Source organism: Sinohyriopsis cumingii, chromosome 16, assembly GCF_028554795.1.
Source record: "Sinohyriopsis cumingii isolate HCF-2022 chromosome 16, ASM2855479v2, whole genome shotgun sequence".
Taxonomy (NCBI): domain Eukaryota; kingdom Metazoa; phylum Mollusca; class Bivalvia; order Unionida; family Unionidae; genus Sinohyriopsis; species Sinohyriopsis cumingii.
The window spans coordinates 43,099,717-43,124,608 of record NC_142976.1 but is presented as its reverse complement, the minus strand read 5'-3'; the positions used below and the strand labels follow the sequence as shown (position 1 = coordinate 43,124,608).

General features: G+C 35.7%; 1 protein-coding gene across 9 annotated transcripts in view; it reads left to right on the top strand.

The window, feature by feature from the left end:
* Nucleotides 1–24,892, top strand: part of LOC149780321 (F-actin-uncapping protein LRRC16A-like) — a 241,386-nt gene that overhangs the window by 205,927 nt on the left and 10,567 nt on the right. For all 9 annotated transcript variants that reach the window (XM_089937166.1, XM_089937165.1, XM_089937168.1 and 6 more), the window contains 3 exons: nt 2,967–3,375; nt 4,677–4,769; nt 10,692–11,252. In XM_089937166.1, coding sequence (XP_089793292.1) covers nt 2,967–3,375; nt 4,677–4,769; nt 10,692–11,252 — 1,063 coding nt within the window. The remainder of the gene's footprint in view (nt 1–2,966; nt 3,376–4,676; nt 4,770–10,691; nt 11,253–24,892) is intronic.

Here is a 24,892-nt window from a genome sequence, read left to right as displayed (position 1 = left end):
ACTCACACTAGTTTTAAGGCCTTGAGGCTTCCTTCCCTCTGTTGCTTTTGTTGCTGGCACCACTATTCACATTGTTATGAAGTTTGAAATTACTTTGCTTCACAGTTTAGTCCGTATATACTCGCGCAAAAGCCTGTTCTCGTATAAGCCAACCCCCAAACTGAACAGGTATAAACACTAAAAAGTGCATGACCCGCGTATAAGCCGACCGACAACTCCAAGACATCTCAAGATGCATGAGGTAAGTTCTAAATGCATTTATTTAGGCAAACTATCTTTAAAAAAATTATATGTATGTTTATCTCGAGGTTGGAGTGCATAATTATTAAAGAGAAATGGTATAGACTTATTTGAAAGCAATTTATTTAATTTTCTGTTTTCTTATTGTTTCTGCCTAATTTAGATTTGTGTATAATTTAGCAATCGCGAGTTGCTGTAACACTACCTCTCCCTTTTGATGCAATTATTGTTTGTTTATGCATTATTGCATTGGACATTTTATATCAGTGCACCTGCAATTATGCTTTTATTTTGCTTTGAAATTGTAAATACCTAATTCATTAAAATGTAATCCCAGTATGACAACACAACAAACAACAATACGGTTTGATTCAACGCTCGCAGTTAGGCTACTGAACGTATTTACATAATGGCGCCACTGCATGTACATTGTAGGTTTGATCACGCACTGAATTAAGTACATCCTTTGTAGTCAAATCATGCGCACCATTGCGCTAAACTTTAATGATATCTCCAAAATACAATAATAAAGTTTTGGAAATAATGCTTTGACAGTTATGCTAATACCATGAAAGCTGAGTTGTAGTTTGCTTTGATGTAAGCAACCTTACACCATACCTGTCAACTTTCACGCCGGGATGAAAAAACATACTGATTTTTGGGGTCACTCCACGCCTACCTCCCAATTTCATAATATCTTCCGATTTTTGCAGAGAACTCCCGATTATTACATTATGTCTTCGATTTTAATTTCTTCTAAACAAGAAAAGTCCTACATGTTCTGTTGTATCACCTGTGAATCATTGTTGTGACAAAATAATTACTTTACTATGTAGAATTTGCTTCTTCACTAAATAGAATGTTAAGTTTAAATATTATTCACATAAAGTAACGATTTTTTTTTACCTCTACAATAATACAAAAATTAAAAAATAAACCACAACAAAAAATCGTCCACAATTTTTTTTTCTTCTCCCAAGTATGATCACTACGAATGCTGTAACTCCATATGCTATACCGCCATTCCCACAAAAGAAACTTACGCGCATGAACACCTGGCATTTTTACACTATATATACCAAGGTTGATTACCATCGTTAAATTAAAAGAAGGAATGAAAATACATACCACGCAACAAATGTGACCTCAAAAAACTAATTCAGAATACATGTTTCATAATAAACAGTACTAAATGCTTTACGAGTTGACAGTAAGGGAATAAGGTAGGATATACAAAGAGGGGAAAATAGTTGCCACATGCATGTTGCCATGAGGCTGGCTATTTTGGTACGTTTAGTTCAACAAAATTGGGAATCCATTATTTGCCAATCAATTGCTGGTGCCTCCATAACACAAAATAGTGTAGAACGTGGTTTCTTTGAATTACGACTGAGGGCAATTCGTTTTCACAAAATAGTTGCTTGGATAAGGATTAACTTTTAATAAGTCACGCTGGCTTTCTTGCTTGTTTATTTAAGACTAATCTTTAGCTATTGTACAGTTTGACCACAGCTGACCAGAATATGAAAATAGGGCACGTCCTGGGTCAAAATAGGGCACGTTACAGGGAGAAACGAGTCTTTTTGCGAATTAGATGCATATTGGACCAGGAAGATTGATCAATATTTAGTGAAAACAAGGTTTTAAAAAAATGCCACGAGAAACCTCCCGATTTTAGGTCCCAATCTCTATTTTTTTCTTGTTCAGTCTCCCTACTTGGCTTTTGAAAGTTCATAGGTATGCCTTACACCCCGTTTTACATAACTACAGTAACCATGCTGATATTATGGAATAAAAGGCAATTACATATCAGTGTACTGGTATAGTTACCGGTCAATATTCCCTCAACACAAGCCAGTTTTAGGGTTTTAATAAATAACTGGCCTGTACTGCTGTCACAAAATGAAAGACAAATTCGCTGACTATCAACATAGGAGTCGCTGAAACATCAAACTTTCCATTGTGTGGAAAGTCATGATGTTTGTTTAGCTAAAACACAAAACTAAAACTGATTGATGATGATCTTAGCTGAACTATATGAGAATTTTAGCCTTTATTATTACCACTCTTCATGAACATGTAAATTATGATGGTTATGTGCCTTGTATAATTAAAAGTATGTAACTTTTTTAGAATATTACCTCAATTTGTAGGATCGTTATATCATTGAAAATGAGTAACTCGTGAGCACGTGATTCAATGTAAATGAAACAGCTATTAAGGAAGAATGCAATTTGCTCGAAACAATGAATAAAGCAAAACCTGCATCTATGTTTGGAATAGGTAAGGATTTAAGTGACGCTATGCACTGTGTAAGTACTGTACATTATAGTTCAGCATGGTCTCCCTGGTAAACTCAACCAGCCTGCGAATTATGAAGTCTGTATTTACCTTTATTTAAGTTCGTGTTGGAGAAATCAGAAAATATGCACATGCAAAATAATAACAAAATCAATCATAGTACTTTATAACAGTTTAATAATTGCCGGGTCACTGAAAGTTACTTTTTTTACATGCCTATGTCTTAGGACACTGAAAAAATTATTGTTTCATGTCCCAAGATTTACAACCATTAAAGTAGTCAACAAAAAGACCTATAAACTGTCAAATTTAGACATTGGCCCGCAGATAAGCTGACCCCCCCCCCTTCTTCCAGGCCTTTATTTTTTCCTAAATTATTCAGCTTATACACAAGTATATATGGTATATACATTGTTCTTTTGCAGATGCCTAATACAAATGTTTCTCTCCCTGTGAAAAGTCCAGTGAGTGAAAAGGAAGTCCCATTATTACCCAGGAATCTCAAACCAGTAAATGAGAGAGCTACTGTTTCACCACAATCTGAAGAAAAGTTGACCCAAGAGAATGGAAATAAGAAGTCAGTTGGGGATGGCGGACCAAAGTCACCTTTGAATAAAATCAGAGTCTCTGATAAACCTGCACCAACCTCAAGGAAGCCTTTAGATTCAGACCAGGACATTATGACAAAGTCTGCAGAAATTCCCAAGACAGAGTCTTGTCCAGATAAAGAAGAAAAGAAGAAAATTGCCACAGATGATGATTTAGAAAAGGTTAAAGATGCACCCAGCTCCAGGATAGACAGTATTCCACCTCTCAGTCAGAAGGACAATGATGGTATATTCTGTTTCAGATAATAGATTTTTCCTGCAGTATGCAAAACTTTCTTGGACTTGTGCAGAAATTTTATTCTTAATACTGGTAAAGAAATGAATGTCCTTCACAAAATATTAACACTGTTTAATAGAGTATGCTCATGTGGCACTTAAGGTAATATTTTCATATGGTTTGTACTTAAAATATTGATATTGGGGTACATTTCATTGGTTAAAATTCATTCATATGCAGAAACTGACGATGTCATGTACAGTTCTCATCACATGTAAGATAATGTACAGTCATCCATTCTCAGTATGAACTCGCCACTCTGGAGGTACTTTTTCTTTCCCAATATGATCACACCAAATAAAGCACATTTTGTGACTTGTTGATAAAGATTGGTGGTAATGAGGCACCATGCATGCCCAGGTGTTGTTGTTGTTGTTATGGGGTTTAACACCATTTTCAGCACAAGATGTGCTATATAAGACAGCCACTATAACTGGTCAAGGAAGAACCTGGTCAAACACTGGAAGAACCATTGACTCACAGGAAGCTATTGGCAAGTTTTCTCACATACCCACATTGGCTGAGCCCAAGACTCGAACCCACGCAGAGAGGTGAGATGGCAGTGATCTGTAATGGTGAACACTTTAGACTGCTCTGCCACTTGGGGCCCCTGTCAAGTTTTGTACATTTTGAAGTTACTGTAGGACAGTATTGTTGTATATTGATATTTCTTTCATGAAGCATTTTACAAATTAAAAGAATGCTTATACCATCTCAGAATATTTTGGTCAGACTTGCTTTCAGGTAGGGAAGCTTAGTAAATATGAACAAGGCCATGACTGTTTACTGTATGATGTAACCATAGTATGTGCAGAAATTTACAACATACAGGAGGGTGTGGAAAGGTCCAGAAATGATAGAAATAGCAATGTAGATTCTTTGTGAGGATCTTCAGAAAGTTTTGATATTGGGTCAACGATCCATGTTAGATCGACAAACTATGGCAGTTGGCTAAAACTTTTTTTTTTTTTAAATCAGCCAAACTACTGACTTATGTCAACCTGGGTTGAAAGAAATATAAAATATTTAATTAAATGTTAAATATTGACTATTAAAATACTGGTGCAAAGTGATGAAATGGTGACAATGAAACACTACATAATGTGAAAACAAACAGCTTTTAAATGTATTAGGTGATGTATTTAAGTTACTATATATGAAAAATGAATGAGGAAGAATGGATTGCATACCAGATCAAGATAGTCTGATAAGGTTATGAGCAGCCTCCAATATTTAGTGCTCTTTTTTAGGTTCAAATGGCAACTCCCATGGGAAAAGTGACCAGAGGCCACCTCCAGCTCCAAGACCTAGACCCCAAATCAAGAGTGCTAAACCTATAAGGGGTAAGCTAGACGTAACAATCATTTTTGTATCTGTGTGCATGTCCATACCAGACCTGCCAAGTCCTTACAGTTTTGCTGTAAGTCTTACGAAAATGACCCTTAAAATACAGACTTACGGAATAAAAGCAATACTATGGAAATATTTTTACTGTGGTAAACTTTGGAAAATTGGCCTGTGTTTGATTTTGATTCAGGTTTTACATCAGATTTAGTTGAGTTGGTCAGGGAACCAGACTGTTTTCACCAGGGTAACTCAGAAGCTTTAAATTATCATGTGAAATCAAATAAAAATTGGAAGAACTATGTCAGGTTGAGAGATATCAACAAACCATTGAGCTCCATAGGGTTTAGAACTGTAGTTTGTGCAACTGTACTAGAGAGATAAATAAGGTATGCATGTACTTTACAAACTTTTCAGCTGAATGTAATGTTTATTGTCCCTGTATAAGTTTTGAATACCAGATGTTTTAAGTACATATTTTCCTACTTTAAAATAGCAGTAGGTGGTATTTTGTTACACCTTATGAAAAACTGGTCAAACTTAAGGAAATAATAAACTGCCTTACTGAGATGGTCTTTTTAGGGTTGGCAGGTCTCCCATACAATTGTGTGCATGTCATTGCATCTGTGTGCATGTCTATACATCTGTATGCATGTCCATACATCTGTATGCATGCTTATACATCTATGTGCGTGTCCATGCATCTGTGTGCATGTTCATTATCTGTACATGTCCATACATCTTGTGCATGTACTTGCATATGTGTGCATGTCCATACATGTGTGCATGTCTTACATCTCTGTGCATGTCCATACATCTGTGTACATGTCCATACATCTGTGTGCATGTCTATACATCTGTATGCATGTCCATACATAATGTGCATGTCCTTGCATCTGTATGCATGTCCATACATTTGTGTGCATGTCCATACATCTGTATGCATGTCCATACATATGTGCATGTCCTTGCATCTATATGCATGCTCATACATCTGTGTGCATATCCTTGCATCTATGTGCATGTCCATGCATATGTGTGCATGTCCATACATGTGTGTGCATGTCCATATATCTTTGTACATTTCTTTGCATCTGTGTGCATGTCTTTGCATCTGTGTGCATGTTCATACAACTGTGTGCATGTCCTTGCATGTGTGGATGTCCATACATCAGTGTGCATGTCTGTACATCAGTATGCATGTCCTTGCATCTGAAATCCTCACAGGGTGAATTGAGCTGTGTTAACAGAGTAAAGAACAGTATGAAATTATAACATTCAGTATAGATATGAATTTTTCAAGTCTTTTGCAAAAATGTATTTTTAAACACAGGATTAGGTACAAATGGAAATTCCCTATTGTTCTACAGATTGATGTGGTAATTCATGCTTTCAAGTTAAAATATTTTGGCATGGAGTTGAACTTAGTTTTAAATTCATATGCAGCAACAATTTTTTTCAAGTCTCTTACAATTAAAATCTCCAGTATGTACAACACAGTGAATATAACTGCACAAAAGTGATCCCATAAGTCTGGATATCAATTACATTTCTGTTCTAGTCACTTTCCTGAAGACTATTCTGTATCACAGCCAAACTTAATCGAACATTGCATCAGAAACTATCATGATCTCAATATCTTCTGGATTAAATAATGTAACGTCAGTCAACTCCTTGACTGATATACAAACAAGCTTACAAATAGACATTCAAAATCTTCAAATGTAAGAGGTCATTTAGAGTAAGATGGTTTATGTTTACATTGAAATGAAACCATATTCATGCATGCCTAATGGATTTATAATTTTTCTAGCATGTTGAAATGAAAAACTCCATTTAAAAGTATGCATTTTAGAGAAGGCTTTAGGGAGAACAGTCTTGTACAAATAGAATAACCTTCTAAACTTAACAATTAATATTATTGTTATTATTATTATTATTACTATTATTATTATTATCATCACAAATTACCACTGACTTGTCACAGTTGTGATCATTTGTGCATCTTTTTTTTTTAGAATGTGTGAATTGGTCAGTTTGGTTTTTATTGAAACAAAAGTAGATGCAGGTAATGAATGGTCCACAGATAATATAGGTCAGACACCAAAATTCGCAACCAGTTTAAAACAGAAAATGCTAACATAAACTCAGAATTTTAATTTTTGACACGCTATATCTTTGCTTGCAATGAAGTTAAAATCCTAGAATTATAAAAACTTTCTGAAAATTTATAGGTGAACAATGGAAATTTCCCAAAAATACAAATGGATGCAGTAACAGGTAGAATAATGGAATCCAGGCAATCAGATAGATTTTGTTGGGTTAAATTTATCTCATAACTTTGTCAGTAGTCATGAAAAACTGTTTTATTACCAAGATAGGACATGTCCAGTGACAATGATCACTGGTTTTAAAACCCAACACTATAATATGGAACTCACCATATGATGTACAAGTAAGCAAGAACATTGCTTTTTATCGAGAAAGAAACAATGGCACTGAGTATTCAAATAAACCTGTAAGATTGACTTTTTAATTCAATATTTAACAGTGCATATATCAGTGTGCAATTTTCCCCAATTAGCTGCATTGGAATGTTAACAGCTGGTGGAATGCTGTTGTATTGATACACATTGTTTAATGTAGCAGAAAACATTTACATGTATACAGGGTCATAGTTCAGTTATAGGCCAAGGGTTCATATCTATTTTTTCAAAAGTGCAGTGTTTTTTCTCTTCTGAATCTTGAACTAACATGCGAGTCGGTGGATCATAGAATATTGCTAACATTGAGATATTTATTTATTTGCTTTTTTTTATAATACTTTCAGTTGGAATAAATTAGACCTCTGGTCTTTGTTTACTTGCATAAAATTATATCAGATTTCTTTGGTCTTTGTTTACAAAGTGTAACATGCTAGCATGTATCGGTTTTGTTTAGATACTATAAAGCTACAAATATTTTTTCTAGATAAGTAATTTGCTTAAATTTACTTATGTAAAAATGTTGTGATTTACAGTTTAGTGTTACCTTTGTCCATCCCTCTGTCACATCTTTTTTTATGTTTAGGTCAGTTTTGTGGGGCATCGGTGTTCTATGGGTACATTTCTGATTCCATGTCAATTTGTTTTCACTCTGTTTCTTCAATTTAAAAAGAAACTCATAGACTTTGTTAAATCTATGTACCATTCATATTTTTTATTTTGTGTGTCTGAAATAAAGCTGTTATTAATATCATTTCCTGTGCGATAGCCTTACAAATTTGAGTCAATCTGTAGGCCTCTTGCACCAATCCAGACTTGACCAGAATTACCTGGATGGTAAATTCCTTGACTTGTCCATTACTAAAGTCCTTGGTTTCAGTTAAAGCCCCAGATATATTTTAATTAGCATGCAATAACTTGGCATAGCCAAGAGATTCTGGATATTGTAGTTATAACAGTAAAGAGCTGTTTATTTAGATGTGATAATTGACAATGGAATACTGTAGTGCCCTCGTACATGATGAAGATCAGGTAACTGAGAAATTAACGTTACATTTATCACATAAACCCACAGGGCTCAGGAAAACCACTTGTCCTGTCTGGGTAAAAATTGTCTATGCTGAGGACAAGTAGATGCATATTCACCCCATGATAATAAATCTACCCTTAACAAGTGCTGAAGTTCAGTATCATTTAACATTTGGAAATTATCAGTTATAAATAACTTGTGTCTAATTTACCTGCTTGTTGTCAGTTTAGGACATGCTGCAATGGAAACAATTTCTTTGTTTTTAAACAAGTATCTAACGTAAGCTTGATACTAAAATTTCTAAATGTTATGAACATATATTGCAGTTCCATGCTTAACCCTTGATTTCTATAGAGTGTTCGTATTTACAGTATTACTCTTCAGTAATTTAGGCATCATTTTGTTGTGGAGAAAGACTCCCTTTCTAAGATCTATCACAGTTCTTTATGAGTCAGACCTCAAAGAAATTAAGAGCTGGAGAATGTCAAAATTTTTGTGGTTTTTCATCTGGTCAGGGAATGTACTGTTTCCACAGGTCAGCAGTATTTTCAATTGTCTGCCGAAGGGAATATCAGTAGATGTTGCCATATTACATTCGAAATGAGAATTTTAAGTGTCACAGCCAAATTCTACCAAATTTCACACGATGCATGCTGTTGTAATACATTTATAAGGTAGATAATGTTACGACAACAGCCAATTTGGCAAAATCTAGTTGGGGCAATGACCTAGAAATCTTCCAATTCCTTTGACCAATCAGCAATCTTCCTTTTTAAGGCACCTGTGTGTAGGTCTCTTTAATGGAAGTTTGACTGGAAAGGTTCATTTAGTACACAAATTTGTGGCACTTAAGACCATTGTAATTCTTTCAGATAAGTTACTGACATTTTTCTTGTCAAAAGTAATAGCAAATTTATATAAATATCACTAGTGTCTTTACTTGGGCATGATAGTAACTACATAGTCTTGAAGTAATCTGGGGCAAGCAAAACAATATCCGACTAGACGAAAATCATAAAATGTTGACATTCTCAGTCTTGTAACTTCTGTCATATCTAACTCGTACAGATGTATGATGATAGTTCATTGAAAAGGAAAATTATGATACATAGATTACTGAAATACCATACATGTGCGGCTGCAATTTCTTGAGCTACAAACCTTGTCTTTTATTTTATGTTTATCTAAGGAGAGATGTATTAGAACATTATGTTTAAATGGATTTGACCCATTTTAGTATCAAGCTTGGATCAGGTACCTGTGGCTCCTTTAAATCTTGAATTAAAGCAAGATCTTATTTATTGGAGTCAGGTTCTTCTGAACACTCTTCAATAATGTCTCTACATCATCAGATGGGGCAACTGATGAAGGGGCATCAGAAAATTGGACATCAGTTACCTGGTAGTGTGCCAGATGACAGCAAAGATCTGTCACTGGGACATAGGCAGGGTTTATGTACTTTCTGAAAAATCTTGAAAGTGCTGGATGTTGGCTTTTTAAATTCAGTGCACTGACATTTTTGTTTTTAAAAGTAATTTTTGCTCCAAGAGAGTAATGTATTGATCCAGCTGTTTAGTTCTGGTTAATGTTATTTCAACTGATCTAGACCAGCATTGACGATAGCTGGCTGGCCATTGTATTTAACAGTTGCTAAGAGAGAGGGTAAGGTGGGAAAAGGTATTTTCTTTCATAGATATTTCAGCAATTACCATCTCTAGTAGAATTCACTCAAACCATAGAGAGAACTTATCAGTCTCTCACAGAGAGAGCTCTTGTTCATGAGGATGAAAGACCATGAAGTTTGGGATATCGCTATTTTTTCAGCCTGTCTCCATCATTGATCTTTGGAATCATATTATTAAGACTGTGTTTTGGCAATTGCACATGACAATCTCATTTTACCTTTAGTCCTTATCAAATCAAAGCCAAGGTTGTTTTTTCCTCTGGGTCCTAATGTTGTTGTACAAACTGACTCAGACTGCTGCTGATAACAGCAGTTAATTAGTGAGATTACAAGGTAAAACAATTTCTCAATTGTTACTCCCATACAGTCAATCAGCTTCTTGTTGATTGATTCAGCTAACAATGGTAAAACTAATTTTAATTCTGTGATACCTACCTGTCACTGTTAGATACCCATCTTCCACCTGGCCCTGATGTCCTTCATTAGACTAGGTCCTAGAAAAGAGTGAGAATGGGCCAGTATAGTGTCGAACAGCTTCTAAAACAGGATAATGTTGATTCTAAGGAACGAAGGTTATTCCATTGTGGAAAGAGGTAAGTAAACATTATTGATCAGTAAGTATTACTTAATTAAAATTAGTTCATCTTTTTAAAACAAACTACATGTTACTGCATCTAAATTATGAGTGACTTCATAGAGTTTATTTCTGCTATTTTTGAACCAGTGGTTGAAGTAGAAGGGAAACCAGATGAAAAGGAACATGAGAAAGAGAAACAGAAACACCCAGAAGAGAAACCAAATAAAAAGGAACATGATGAGAAACAGAAACAGAAACACCCAGAAGAGAAACTAAATGAAAAGGAACATGAGGAGAAACAGAAACACCCAGAAGAGAAACAAAATAAAAAGGAACATGAGGAGAAACAGAAATATCCAGAAGAGAAACCAAATAAAAAGGAACATGAGGAGATACAAAAACAGAAACACCCAGAAGAGAAACCAAATATAAAGGAACATGAGGAGAAACTGAAACACCCAGAAGAGAAACCAAATAAAAAGGAGCATGAAGAGAAACAGAAACACCCAGAAGGGAAGCCAAATGAAAAAGGAAAGGAGGACAGACAGAAACACCAAGAGAGTGGGGTTGTATATGATTCTGCTACCATTCGTTTGAGCCTAAAAGAAAAAATGGCCCTTTTTGGGGAACAAAATGTAGAAGAAAAACATCAAAAGCCAGAGAAGTCTAATTCCCTGCCAAGAGGTGTCAAACCTTCTACACAAATTGGTAAGGTTGCATTTCAAATGTTCTTTAGTTTTGCATGCATGCACTATATTTTCAGTTGTAACTTTTTTTTTTTTACCTCATAGAGAACTTGCAATGTGAGATAATTGGATTTATTATTCAGGGCTATTGAATCATATTTTGTCCTTGAGTCCAATATTTATTTCTTTCAAACCAAAACTAGTTGATTATAAGTAGACTTCACTTCCATTGAGCAGCAGAGAGACTGAGACCACCAACTATTCCGTCCAACAGAACCCTCTATCGAGAACACTTTTGATAGAGGGTCTTATTTCACAAAATAAACCCTCTATTCAGAAAACTATGATAAATAAGCCTTCTCTGCTGACTAGAAGAGTTATTTCATGAAAAATAACTAACTATAAAAATACTTCTTGACTCCGGGGTCTACTAGACGAAACACTTGGTGGCCTAGTCTCTCTGCTGCTCAAAATGCAAGCATTTTTATTGTAAACATTTTTAATCCTTCAGGATTTCTAACTAAAAATTGTATCTAACCCAACTCGATACCGTGTCCGAGGATCATGTAAATTTATCGTTACAAAGCTGTGTGGTTTTGCCTGAGCACGACTAAAGAAATTTCTAAATTTATTTATGTCCATGTCACCGCTGCACCAAGTTCGATGAATATTTTGTAACGTGTGTGCATCAACGCCGTTAAATACCGCGAGAACGTTACAGTTATCTCTGATCACTTTCGGGATTTGTGTATACCGTTGAGTTACATAAATCACATCAACGTTTTTGTGCCTACCGCGGGAAAATATCCTGGCAGGGTTTGATTGTTTGTCCAGCATGATATCATCGTACACAACTAAATTATTAATATTCCCATCAATATCATCGATACTCGGTACTTCATCAATATCAGTTATAAAATCAACATCTTCTTCTTCACTTATCGATTTTGCACTTTCGTTAAAATCTTTTAATACCTGATAACATCGCTGATCGTCCACTGATGGTGCTATCAAATATAATTTATCCCACTTCATCCACTTCATTATTAAATTAAGTAACAACTGCATCTTACCCGACCCAGATGGGCCTATAATAATCATTCGAATTGAATTTGGTAGCACTGAGTTATGTTTGATTGGCTCTCGTCGCTTTGACGCTGAAAAGTCAGTGATCTCCATTAGATATATCATAAAATAAATATGAATTTATATTGTGTGAAATGCCGAACATATACCCCAACTGCGGATATGGCAACAATTACAACAAAAAATAATCAACAAGCGCTTACAGGCAAGTGTGAATGATGCGGTATAAAAAAGTTTAAATTTATTTTAAAAAAAAGGGAGGTGATATCGCAGCCAAGTTAGCCAAGTTACCAGGGGCTCCGTGGGCTAAATACCCAGGAGAAAAACATCTTCCAGGATATAATTACTGTGGTCCAGGAACCCGACTTGATATCAGACTTGATGACCAAGATCAACCAAAACCAGGTGAGTATCCGATAAACGCTATTGATAAGGCGTGTCATGCGCATGATGTAGCTTACCGAAGCAAGGATTTGCAACAGCGCCATCTCGCGGATGTGAAATTAATTCATGCGTTAAATGCCATCACTGATAAATCTTTCAAAGAAAAGTTAGCATCCTGGTTAATAAAATCTGCAATGAAAGGTAAATTAGCGCTAGGTACTGGTATATAATGGAGTCGATTTATTATTCCCCAAGAGGATATTGGAGAGGTAGCGCAGCGATTGGTAAACTCGCTGAAGCAGCAAAAGTTACAAAAGTTACTGCTAAAAATTGGTTATCCCGACAGGCAATATGGCAAATTCATCTACCGCGTCCTAAACAAATTCACTTTGCACATTTCGATGTTAGTGTACCAAATGAGGTTCATCAGGCTGATATATTATTTCTACCACATGATACTATCCGAAGACGTACATACAAGTACGCGTTAACTGTAGTTGATGTTGCGAGTAGATACAAAGATGCTGAACTGTTAACGACTAAAACAGCATCTGAGGTTGCTTCTGTGTTTAAACGAATTTATCAACGTGGTCTACGTTGGCCAAATTTATTACAAGTTGATCCTGGCAAAGAATTTCAGGGTGCAGTTTCATCGTTGATGAAGCAACATAACATCACCATCAGACGAGGACATACTGAAATTCATCACGATCAGGCAATTGTTGAGCGATTCAATCAAACACTTGCTGAGTGGTTATTTGGATATCAGTACACGAAGGAATTTATTCAGGATACGAGATCGCGCCAATGGGTTGCAAGATTACCACGCGTGATAGCTGCGCTAAATAATGAAAGATCTCGAACAACCAACATGAAACCCATTAGCGCAATTACAAAAAAAATATACCAACACAACGACGTGATTCTTCAGCACAGCCAATACTGGGTAATGTTACAGTTAGATATTTATATGAACCAGGTGAACTTGAAGGTGGTAAAAAAAGAGCAACTGATCCTATTTGGAGTGTTACCACACTCAAGATCACCACCGTGACAAGATCCACTGGTAGACCAGCAATCTACAGGTTGGATTCAACTGCTCCTCAACATGGATTCACACGTGAGCAACTTCAGGTAATTCCTGAGGACACACAATTACCGCCAAAATCACTTCAGTGATTTTGATCACTTAACTGGCGCCTCTACGTCGATTACACTCAACACAGGTCAACATGATATTATCACATGTATGACCGCGATTGTTATCTTTTCTGTCTACGGTAAATTGTCTTGAATTTTTATTCGAATACTGCCATAGCATTATACAATTACAGCTCGCACAGTGATTATTCTGCTGTTGTTTTAACTCAATAATAAAGTCAACATCAAGGTCGAAATCGCGATTATTTTTTTGTCACTCTGTTTGTAACCGGCGAGTTTTTTTCTTATTATATCACCATCGCTGTTGTTTTCATTATTAATTTTATTAGCGTTTGATTCATCCAAGACAATCCTTCGCAGTTGAGATATTCTTCTGACTCTGGATACAGCTAAGTAAAGTAAGTTTGACCATTCGATTTGATCATCAACAATCCAGACAGTTGTATCACTGATAGTTAGTCCTTGAGATGAATGAATTGTCATTGCGTATCCTAGCGTCCATGGGGATTTATTCATTTTTAGTGCATCTTTGACAGCATTAATATCATCAACTAACACAATATCATTCAATACTAAATTCTGTTTCTGTTTTTCCAGGGATATCAACATCTATATTCTGTAACCGCGTATCAGCTGGTCTATAACATAACGGCATTGGCAGCATTGGAAACTTTTCTTGTTGTAATTGAAATAGCTGTTGTTGAAGTGTGTCTCTGACTATCTTTCTACTTGCTACTATCAAATCGTCTGGCTTCCACACATCCCAAAAGTCGCTTATGGAAGTTTCAGGAATCATCTCGCGCATAATTTCACATTGAATTTCATTCGGTTGTAATCTGATTAATGTTTTAAATTCTTTCAACGTTGCATCAAGTGCTCTATGATCATCAGACACTTCTTCGTAATAATCAACAAAATCTTTTAACCAATCATGTGGAGATGCTCCGACAAACGGAGGTGGTTGACCGTGATCGCCGCACATTATCACTGCAGTATTTTTCGTTAGCAGCCAATCAAGAAATGTTTTTAATGTTTCCAGCAGCACCGTACAGATCTCATCCCAAATTATTTTCTCGTGAATATATTTTGTTCCCATTCGATCTGATGTCCACACACCGCCGCTGTATTTGAAAAAGCTGTGCCAAGTACAAGAATTGACTCCTCGTTGTTTCATCTTCCTGGCAAGCCTGTGTGTAGGTGTTAGCACAATCATATCCAATTTTCCAAATAATTCATTCGCTCGAGTTGTCTTACCAGACCCGCCTGGCCCGTTTAAATAAACGGTTTTGTGTCTAGTGATTGGATCATACACAGATGGTGCGTTCGACATTTCTGACATTTCTGATAATTTACAATAATCATCCTTAATTGCAACATCAGCGGATTCACAATATTCGTGTAACATCTCCGCTTTTATTCTCCACAAACTCCATGATTCATCAGTGCTTGTAAAACGAGCCAGTAATTCTGAATATTTTTTATTGATATAAAATGAATCCGTTGCAACTCTAACTGCGGTGTCAGGAAATCGATTTATCATTGATAGCAAATTTATAGAAACATAACCCAGCATTGAAGATCTTAAATGTGTGTATTGAGGCGATTCTCTGTCAATATAACTTACAATTGTGCCCAACTTTTTCCCGTCGGACAAGAACACATCCTCCCGATTACAAAATATATTTCTCGCAACAGCGTCAGCAATTATAAAATCCAATTCAGCATCATCGATAATCAGTCGCGAGTGATGCATTTTATGATCAAATGCTGCACCCTGAGTAAATTTACCGATTATTCTTCGTCCAAGATCTTTTGCTATTTTTTCACTATTGCTGAGTTTGTTCTTGAGAACTTTAGGAGCCTCACTGACAATGACATCCATCGGAGTATTTGGACTCTCTCGTGCATACTCGCCGATAACTTCATCTAAACTGACACGCTCTGGTGTTGGCAACCAAACTGAGGTCTGCGGTCGATATGATATGATTGCTTCACTGACAGTCAACGATACCAGTATACAGCTGTCAAGCATATATCGCAATAACACTATTGGTACCCAGCGCTTTTCACTTAAGTGTCTGCCAAACCAAACATAACAGCACGGATGAAGCCCTTTAGCAAATTCAAACGAAGTCACATGAGCAAATCCTGTCAGGTCAAAGTCTGGTAAAACGCCGTTTATAGCAACTCGTGTCATCGAGTTCGTGGGATGTCCAAATCGCTTAAAGTATTCGCTGCACTCGCCGTTCCCGAGAAAGCTTCCTGGGTAGCAAGCAATCATATCCACGGAAATCATATCACGGTAGTCATACCGGGTATTCCACAACCCGCCATGTCCATACTCGACACAACTTAATTGTATATCCGAGAGAAACTGACTTCGGGTTTCTCTGGCGGCGTGAGCGGCAACACTTGGAACAGTAAAACAATTAACCAATAACTGATCAATGTCTTCAGAAACGCTTACGTTTCTCACATATTTCTCTGCGAGTTTTTTCATTTGTTGTTGCAACGACTCCATCCGGTTTAATTCCCCTTTGGGTTTTACAAATTGATCATACTCGGAATCTTCGGAACTCTTAAATAACTACACTGACACAGGGTCGGTTTTACTCAGTGTGTAAATAACATCAAATATGTTTCCGGAATAAAGTTTGACAACACGATCTCGTGGAAATATTGTAACTGCATCAGTCCAGGCATGAGAGTTATGATCAATAATTTCAATCAGTGATCCTGACTTTTTATAATGTTTGGAATTATATAATATTTCCCCGGTTAGTGTTTTTACTGTTATTGAAAATTTTAATTTACTTGATAGCACAGCAACATCATTTATTGTTGCCCCAGTATCCTTGACTTGCTCGGCCCATGCTGTTATTTTTTCACATCGCAGATCGGTTAAACCGTTTCCTCGTTTTGCGTTTCTAAAATGTTCCATTACTCGCTTGGCTACACAATTCAGCACAAATGACGTCTTCATCGGGGCGAGTTTATCAATTTTTGTTTTTTTTTAACAGATAGATTCCATAAACGACTGCGGTTACAGGATACGCTCGAGCGTAATATGGTTTATCAATCCCGGTCAGCATTCCTGGTTTACAACCACTACTTAACAGAATGGTCTTTCCGTTAGCAAGAACAGGGTCGAGTTTGTCACGGATAATCCATTCATCGTCTTCAACGTTGACGATAAATTTTATTCTGATAAAATATTTCTTACTGTGTTCATCGCTTTGATGAATATCAAATAGATAATCAATAATTGTTTTTGCTCAGGCATCAGTCATTGTAGCATCGATGACTTCGTCAACATCGATGCTGTCATCGATGATTTCGTCAATATCGCGGATAATTTTAAATGACGACCATACATGAGAAGCGCCGTCGTCGCGGAATTCTTTTTTGGCATCCCTGATAATGTTAAATAGATCAGTTAGATTCCACCGTCGTGAGTCTCTGTTTAGCCTGTCAAGATCGAATCTCCCAGCGCCAAATAAACCCTTCATATTATATTTAAGACAAATATTTAAATAAGAAATATTATATATACAATGAATAACTGCACGTGGTTAAAAGTTGGATCCGTAACAGTCTGTGGTAAGCCCTGCAGGAAGGAATTCTGCGGTGAACATATACAAAGCATCAAACGAGGAAGCACAGGACCTATCCCATTCCTGCAATGTGGCATTGGTGTCAGGGGTAAAACACAATTATATGTGGGATGTGGGGGGAAACGATACCATGAACTCAAGCGATATTACAATAAAATAAAATAATGGAAATGCGCTGAAATCTGAGAGTGATTATATAACTAAGTTTTCAGACAAATTATAAATTAGACAAATACATAAAGTATAAATGAATCAAGAATTTGTCCGACATCCAACCATTAAGAATTATGAAGCATCTCGCGAGGGAATAGTGAGACACTGTAGATTGAAAAAACCAGTTGGTGTTGTTAATAATGCTGGTTATCTCCGATTTAGGGTTTCTGGGGGCAAAAACTATTATAATCACAGGGTCGTGTACGAGTGTTTCTTTGGAGAGATCAAAGATGGTCTTGTAATTGATCACATTGATGGACAGAAACTTAATAATAATTTATCCAATCTGAGAGCTGTGACGCAGAGCGAGAACTGTCAATTCGGAAACACTGGTCGTGGTAATAAGATCGCCAGGAGAGTTATATCTATAAATTTAGATACGAATGAAGAAATAATATTTCATTCAATATATGCAGCTGCGAAGTATTTTGGTATTTGTGTGGCTTCAGCACGAAAAGTCGCAGAAAAAATATATAAATCCGCGTTGTCAAAAACATATAATAAGCAGAAAATTGTTAGGTAATTTACTATAATCCAAGGATTTTCCAAATGGAGATAACTCTACAGCGACTGCGTGAAAGTCAATGATGCAATTATTTCCCCCTTGTCACCTTGACAGCATCAAGGATGACAGCGCGCTATAACACTTTACAGGTAACAGCAGACGGTTTTCTGCACAAGGAAGTAAATAACTTCCCTTTATTTCCCCTTGATTTTATCAAGGTGACAGCGCAAGAATGATTTTATCCCTGACTTTGTCAGGGACAAACGCGTATTTATCTTTTTTTTTACAGACAATATCACTATTTTATTGCACTTGTTCGGGTTTATGGTTCATCTGTATTTTTCACACGATCATATTTAAGAAAAAACGTTTTAAACAAATCACGCTGAGCTATTTCTGAACTTCCAGGTATCAGTCGGTTTATATATAATATCGTCCTAATAATATATGGGGTTTTTGAAACCCAACGAAGTTGCACAACTTTCTCCGTTATCGCCCCGTTCAGGGGTGGGTCTTTTACCACCCAACGGGATTGATTTTGGGGGTGGGGGTGCAACTTCGTTGGACATAGAATATAACCCCGCATCTGTCTGTGTTGTCTATATGTTTGTACTGTCCCTATTGTAAATATTGTAAATACAACTGCTGTAAATATGCTTCTACTGCTGTAAATATGCTTCTACTGCTGTAAATATGCTTCTACTGTAAATATTGTAAATACTATATGTTTGTACCGTCCTAGGATAAGTTATATAATTGTAAATACAACTGCTGTAAATATGCTTCTACTGTAAATATTGTAAATACAACTGCTGTAAATATGCTTCTACTGTAAATATTGTAAATACTATGTGTTTGTGCCGTCTTAAGATAAGTTAGAATTAAGTTATATGTTTGTACCGTCCCTAGGATAAGTTATGTGTTGTCCCTATATGAACCTTGCTAGCATATCAAATGGTAAGCTAAATGGGGAATGTCTCGTCGTTCGCAAACACACCCTCTGGGCTTTCTAGACTGTTATTTGACAGTTTAGGAGCTCATATGGGGGTCGTGTTTCCGCTATATCATATGATAAGCTAGAGGCTCAAGGAGATGTGATGTTTTTTTATTTTAAATATATAAAAATATATATAAATATGAATCACGAAAATATCAATAATGTGATTGATGCTATTAAAAAATTAGAAAAACAAGGATTTAATTTATCACTAAATCCTGAAACAATTCTGTCTGATTTTGAATCATTATATGAATCTAAATGCACAGGACGTTATATTCTTCCTGCTCAATATCGATTCATAAAGATGATTCAAAATAATTTGTATAAATCACTGGCCAGCGTAGAAGAAGCACAAATAAATGAATTTGTTCCATTGTCTCGTGCAATTGAAAAGATCAGGCTGGCATTGGCAGCCGAGTATGAAACTAAAAAGATAATAAATAATCGCATCCGAAAATTGAAGCATTGTATGTCCGCTGACTTCGTCACTGACGAGGAAGTAAATACCTCACCTTGATTTCGTCATTGAAGTCAAATACTTGGAAGTGAAATCAAAAGTAAAAAAAATTACTTTCGGACAATTGCATAACTTACACAGTAAAAAAAAAGTTATTTTTTTTTACTGTGTAAATTATGCAATTGTCCGATTTCGTTGGTTTTTACTAGCAAATACCCTATCAGGATTAGCAATTTGGACAATTTCGTTGGTTTTTACTAGCTGATACCATTTCAGCGGTAGCAACTTGGACAATTTCTCTGGTTTTTACTAGCAATTACCCTATCAGGATTAGCAACGTTGACAATTTCGTTGGTTTTTACTAGCAAATACCCTATCAAAATCAGTAAAATTGTCAGTGTTGTAAAAAATATATATAAAGTAAAAATTCTTTAGAATTTTCAAATATTACTTTTTTTTTACTGCGTAAATTATGCAATTATCTGAATTTTCTGGTTTTTACTAGCAAATACCCTATGAAAACCAGTGAAATTGGCAGTGTTGCAGAAAATTATTATTATAAAATTATGCAATTGTCCGATCTCTCTGGTTTTTACTAGCAAATACCCTATCAAAATCAGCAACTTGGACAATTTCATTGGTTTTTACTTGCAAATACCCTATCAAAATCAGCAACTTGGACATTTTCTCTGATTTTTACTAGCAAATACCCTATCAGGTTTAGCAACTTGGACAATTTCTCTGGTTTTCACTAGCTGATACCCTATCAAAATCAGTGAAATTGTCAGTGTTGTAAAAAATATATATAAAGTAAAAATTCTTTAGAATTTTCAAATATTTTTACTGCACAAAAAGTAAAATTATCGTGAAATCGTCCGATTTCTGTGATTTTTCCCCCGTTGACAAAGTCAAGGACGCTGTCAGTGAAAATCCTTTAGGATTTTTGGAAATGCTCCGCATTTCCATGCTTGTGTTTTCACTGCAGTATCTTATCAAGATGATCCCGTGAAATACATGAGTGAGCATAATTCATGATTTGGTCTGGAAAACGTGATCGCTATGATATGATTTTCTTGTAGTTGTTTCAACTGCGATTCTGTCAGTAAAAAATCATCATTACCGTATTTATCAATAACTATTTTAACTTCACCTAATTTCATCATTGATGAAATCGACGACGTTCCACTGAATAATTTTTTGATATATTCTTCAAGTGTTTGTTTGTTGTATATGGAACATTTCACATGCTGATACATGCTATATTTTTTTTTTATCATTTAATATAATTTATTGTGACAGTGCTGTCATTGATGGTGATGTTACCAACAGTGCCATCATCGTCGTCACTGTCACTAACAATAAAATCACTGTCAGAGACATCTTCATCACTAACAATAAAATCACTGTCAGAGACATCTTCATCACTAACAATAAAATCACTGTCAGAGACATCTTCATCACTAACAATAAAATCACTGTCAGAGAGATTTTTATCATCATCATCATACTTCTGGTAATTCTTCGAATTTCTCGGAAACGCTTTGCATTTCTTGTAAGTCAAAGATTTTTGGGACATTAATATGATATGATATTATTAATTGAAAATCGTTTCAGGACTTGAAAATCGTTTCACGATTTCACCAGCAAATTAATACTAATAGTTTCATTTCTCAAGTCCAAAAGTCTACCCTGTTGGTCAGTGACTTTAAAATTCATCCTTGTCAGCATTGGATTTAAACACTGCAGAAATACTGGATTGATTGGCTCTTGTACAATCAAAAACCCAGGTGGTTCTTTAGGAGTAAATGAATATAGTATAAACCCTTGCTGGGCTTGATTTGATACTGTTGTGTCTATGTTGTGACTGCCATCGATTACGTCACACACAAGATTGACCGCGACGACATCAGTGATATTTACGATTCCCGGAGAAATATGTCTGCCATCGCTCGCTGTGGAATTGTCATATCTGAGGATAGTTGGCGATGGCAATATTCGCTTGTACTGGTCAAGTATGTCATTGAAGTATTCATCGATGATATCAATGATAAATTTTCTCAAGATGACCGGGGAAACGTATCCTGGTAATTTAAATTTTTAATTCACAGCAGAAATCCTAGAATTTTTAAATCAATAGCAGCAGAGAGACTAGGCCACCAAGTGTTTCGTCTAGTAGACCCCGGAGTCAAGAAGTATTTTTATAGTTAGTTATTTTTCATGAAATAACTCTTCTAGTCAGCAGAGAAGGTTTATTTATCGTAGTTTTCTGAATAGAGGGTTTATTTTGTGAAATAAGACCCTCTATCAAAAGTGTTCTGGATAGAGGGTTCTGTTGGACGGAATAGTTGGTGGGCTCAGTCTCTCTGTTGCTCATTGAGATTTATGCCATGCATAACAGCTGTTCACATCTTTTGGGTCAGCCTGCCTTGACATCATTATTATTGACATGTATTAACAGATGTTCACATCAGTTCGGTCAGCCTGCCTTGACATCATTATTATTGACATGTATAATAGATGTTCACATCAGTTAGGTCAACCTGCCTTGACATCATTATTATTGACATGTATAACGGTGTTTACATCAATTAGGTCAACCTGCCTTGACATCATTATTATTGACATGTATAATGGTGTTTACATCAGTTAGGTCAACCTGCCTTGACATCATTATTATTGACATGTATAACGGTGTTTACATCAGTTAGGTCAGCCTGCCTTGACATCATTATTATTGACATGTATAATAGATGTTCACATCAGTTAGGTCAACCTGCCTTGACATCATTGTTATTCAGTGTATCCCCTAGGAGTGCAAGACTGAGAGTAACAAATCTCTTAGTGTCAAAACTGGCGGTCAGACTGAGTACAAAATACACTTTGGTATCAAAATGGGGGGGGGGTGTCAAATTAAAAAGTTGGGAGTCTCTGAAGTGCAAATGAGGGTAAAGTGAAACATTGTTATTGACATGAACTGTACTCTTTATACCATTGTAAGAGAGGGTTGTGAAAAATATGATGTTGCATATATCAGTTATTGATTACACACAATGAATTATACCTTTTTTTCTGCTCTGTCAAGAAGTAGAACAAACAATATACAGTGGAACCCCGTTATAACGCGATAACTGGGGTCCAAAAAATTGGATCGCGTTAATATCGGGGTCGCGTTAATGCAGGGTTTTATAGTATTTTACTTTTTTCGGAGAACAACTCATTGGCACATATATGTGTATTCATGTCTAATGTATATGATGAATAGGGTATCAACACCATTTACTATCGTGCCATCGTGGCATTCAGTTCATCTATAATGCATGTTCTTCCATTGAAAAATTGCACACAGATTTACAATATTCAATATTTTTTCCCCAGATCATTGTATCTGAATTCAGCGTCTAATATATAGCATGAACAAAGTATCAACACCGTTTACTTGCCATCTGATATTGTACCGTCAGTGCTTGAAATTAATCCATAAAATATGTAATTACATTGCAAAAATTGCATACATTTTTAAACTATTCATTAATTTTGTCACACATCATTATGTGTCTGAATTCATTGGGAAAAATTAACAGCAAAATTAGGTTAAGAAAGACGAAGCACATGTACGGTTCATTACGTTCAAGGGTTTATGAACGGCGTCTGTACAAATTTCATACTGCTAAAATTTTCTAATCTGCATTTCTGTGTACATTTATCCATTGCAAATTTCCATTAATTAATGCTTGAAGACAATGACAAAGATGACTTACTGGCTTTACTCATTGATCAGTAACAAGTAACATTTCCAGTAATGTTTATTTTGGCATAACACTTCAAGAACCTGGTGAAATTGTTAAATTTCAGAAGCCAAGCCACGATCGTATTATATTCGAATTCATACTCGAACTCTTCCCCAAAATGATAATAAACGTATTACACACTATTTCTCGTACTTTTAAAAAAGTATTTTTCCAGGTACGAGAAAAATATACATGTATTTAAAATTTCAGGAACCACGCCACGATCATATTATATATCGTATTATGCTCGAATTCATACATGATCTCTTCCCCAAAATGATAACAAATTTTTTGTGCAAAGGGCAGAGAATGAATTGTGTTTGTGAACTTGCTTTTCCATAACGGCAAAATATTTTTATAAAAAAATAGGAAATTAATAACGAGTTCATAAGTAAACCCTATACACATGTAAAACCTGAGAACTAAGTGCAGTAGGCCTGTAGTGGTCACGAGTCACTTTTAAAAAAAATTTTTTAAAGCTGAATGCATGTACATTTTCATGCCATTTCAATTTCCAGCTAATAAAGCAGACATTATTTACTGATCAACTGATTGCGTCTAATAACACCGCCAAGCCCAGCAAACATGTTGGAAGCTTTTGTTTTTGAAGTTTATTAAATTGTGAGAATATTTTATCAACTACTGCATTGTCTGCTGCTTGTTTGTGTATGCAGTTAAAGAAGAAACACATGTTGTCTATTGTTTGAGCAACAATTGTATACAGAATTAACTGAAGACAATCACAAAGACGACTTACTGACTTTACTCATGGACCAGTAATAAGTAACATTTCCGATAATGTTTATTTTTGGCATAACACTTCAAGAACCTGGTGATATTGTTAAATTTCAGAAGCTACGCCACGATTGTATTATATTAAAATTCATATGCGAACTCTTTCCCAAAATGATAATAAACGTTTTACACACTATTTCTCCCAACAAATATACACATACATGTATTTAAAATTTCAGGAACTTCGCCACGACCATATTAATTTTGAATTCATATGCGATCTCTTCCCCATAATGATAATACATTTTTTATTCACTATTTCAAATACTTTGAACAAAAAATATTTTTTCACGTGCGAATGGATATACGAAATTTCGGGAGCCATGCCACGACCGTGTTATATTCAAATTCACATTATAGTGGGGTTGCACTGTATTGCCATTGACCCCTTTTAGTTTTGGCACAATAACTTTAGTTTTACTGTAAACACCATATATTTTACTCAGCTTTGTGGATGTCTTGCAACTAAGGCAAGAAAGACACTTTTTTGTTTTGGGTTCATTTGGTCAAAGGTCAAGGGCAGTGATTGAAAATAGAAAAATTGTTTCAGCACAGTAACTTAGTTCACGGCCAAATATTTTAACCAAACTTAATATATCACTTGCACTTGAGACAAGGAAGTCACATATAGCCTTATGTCATCATTAGGATCAAGGTCA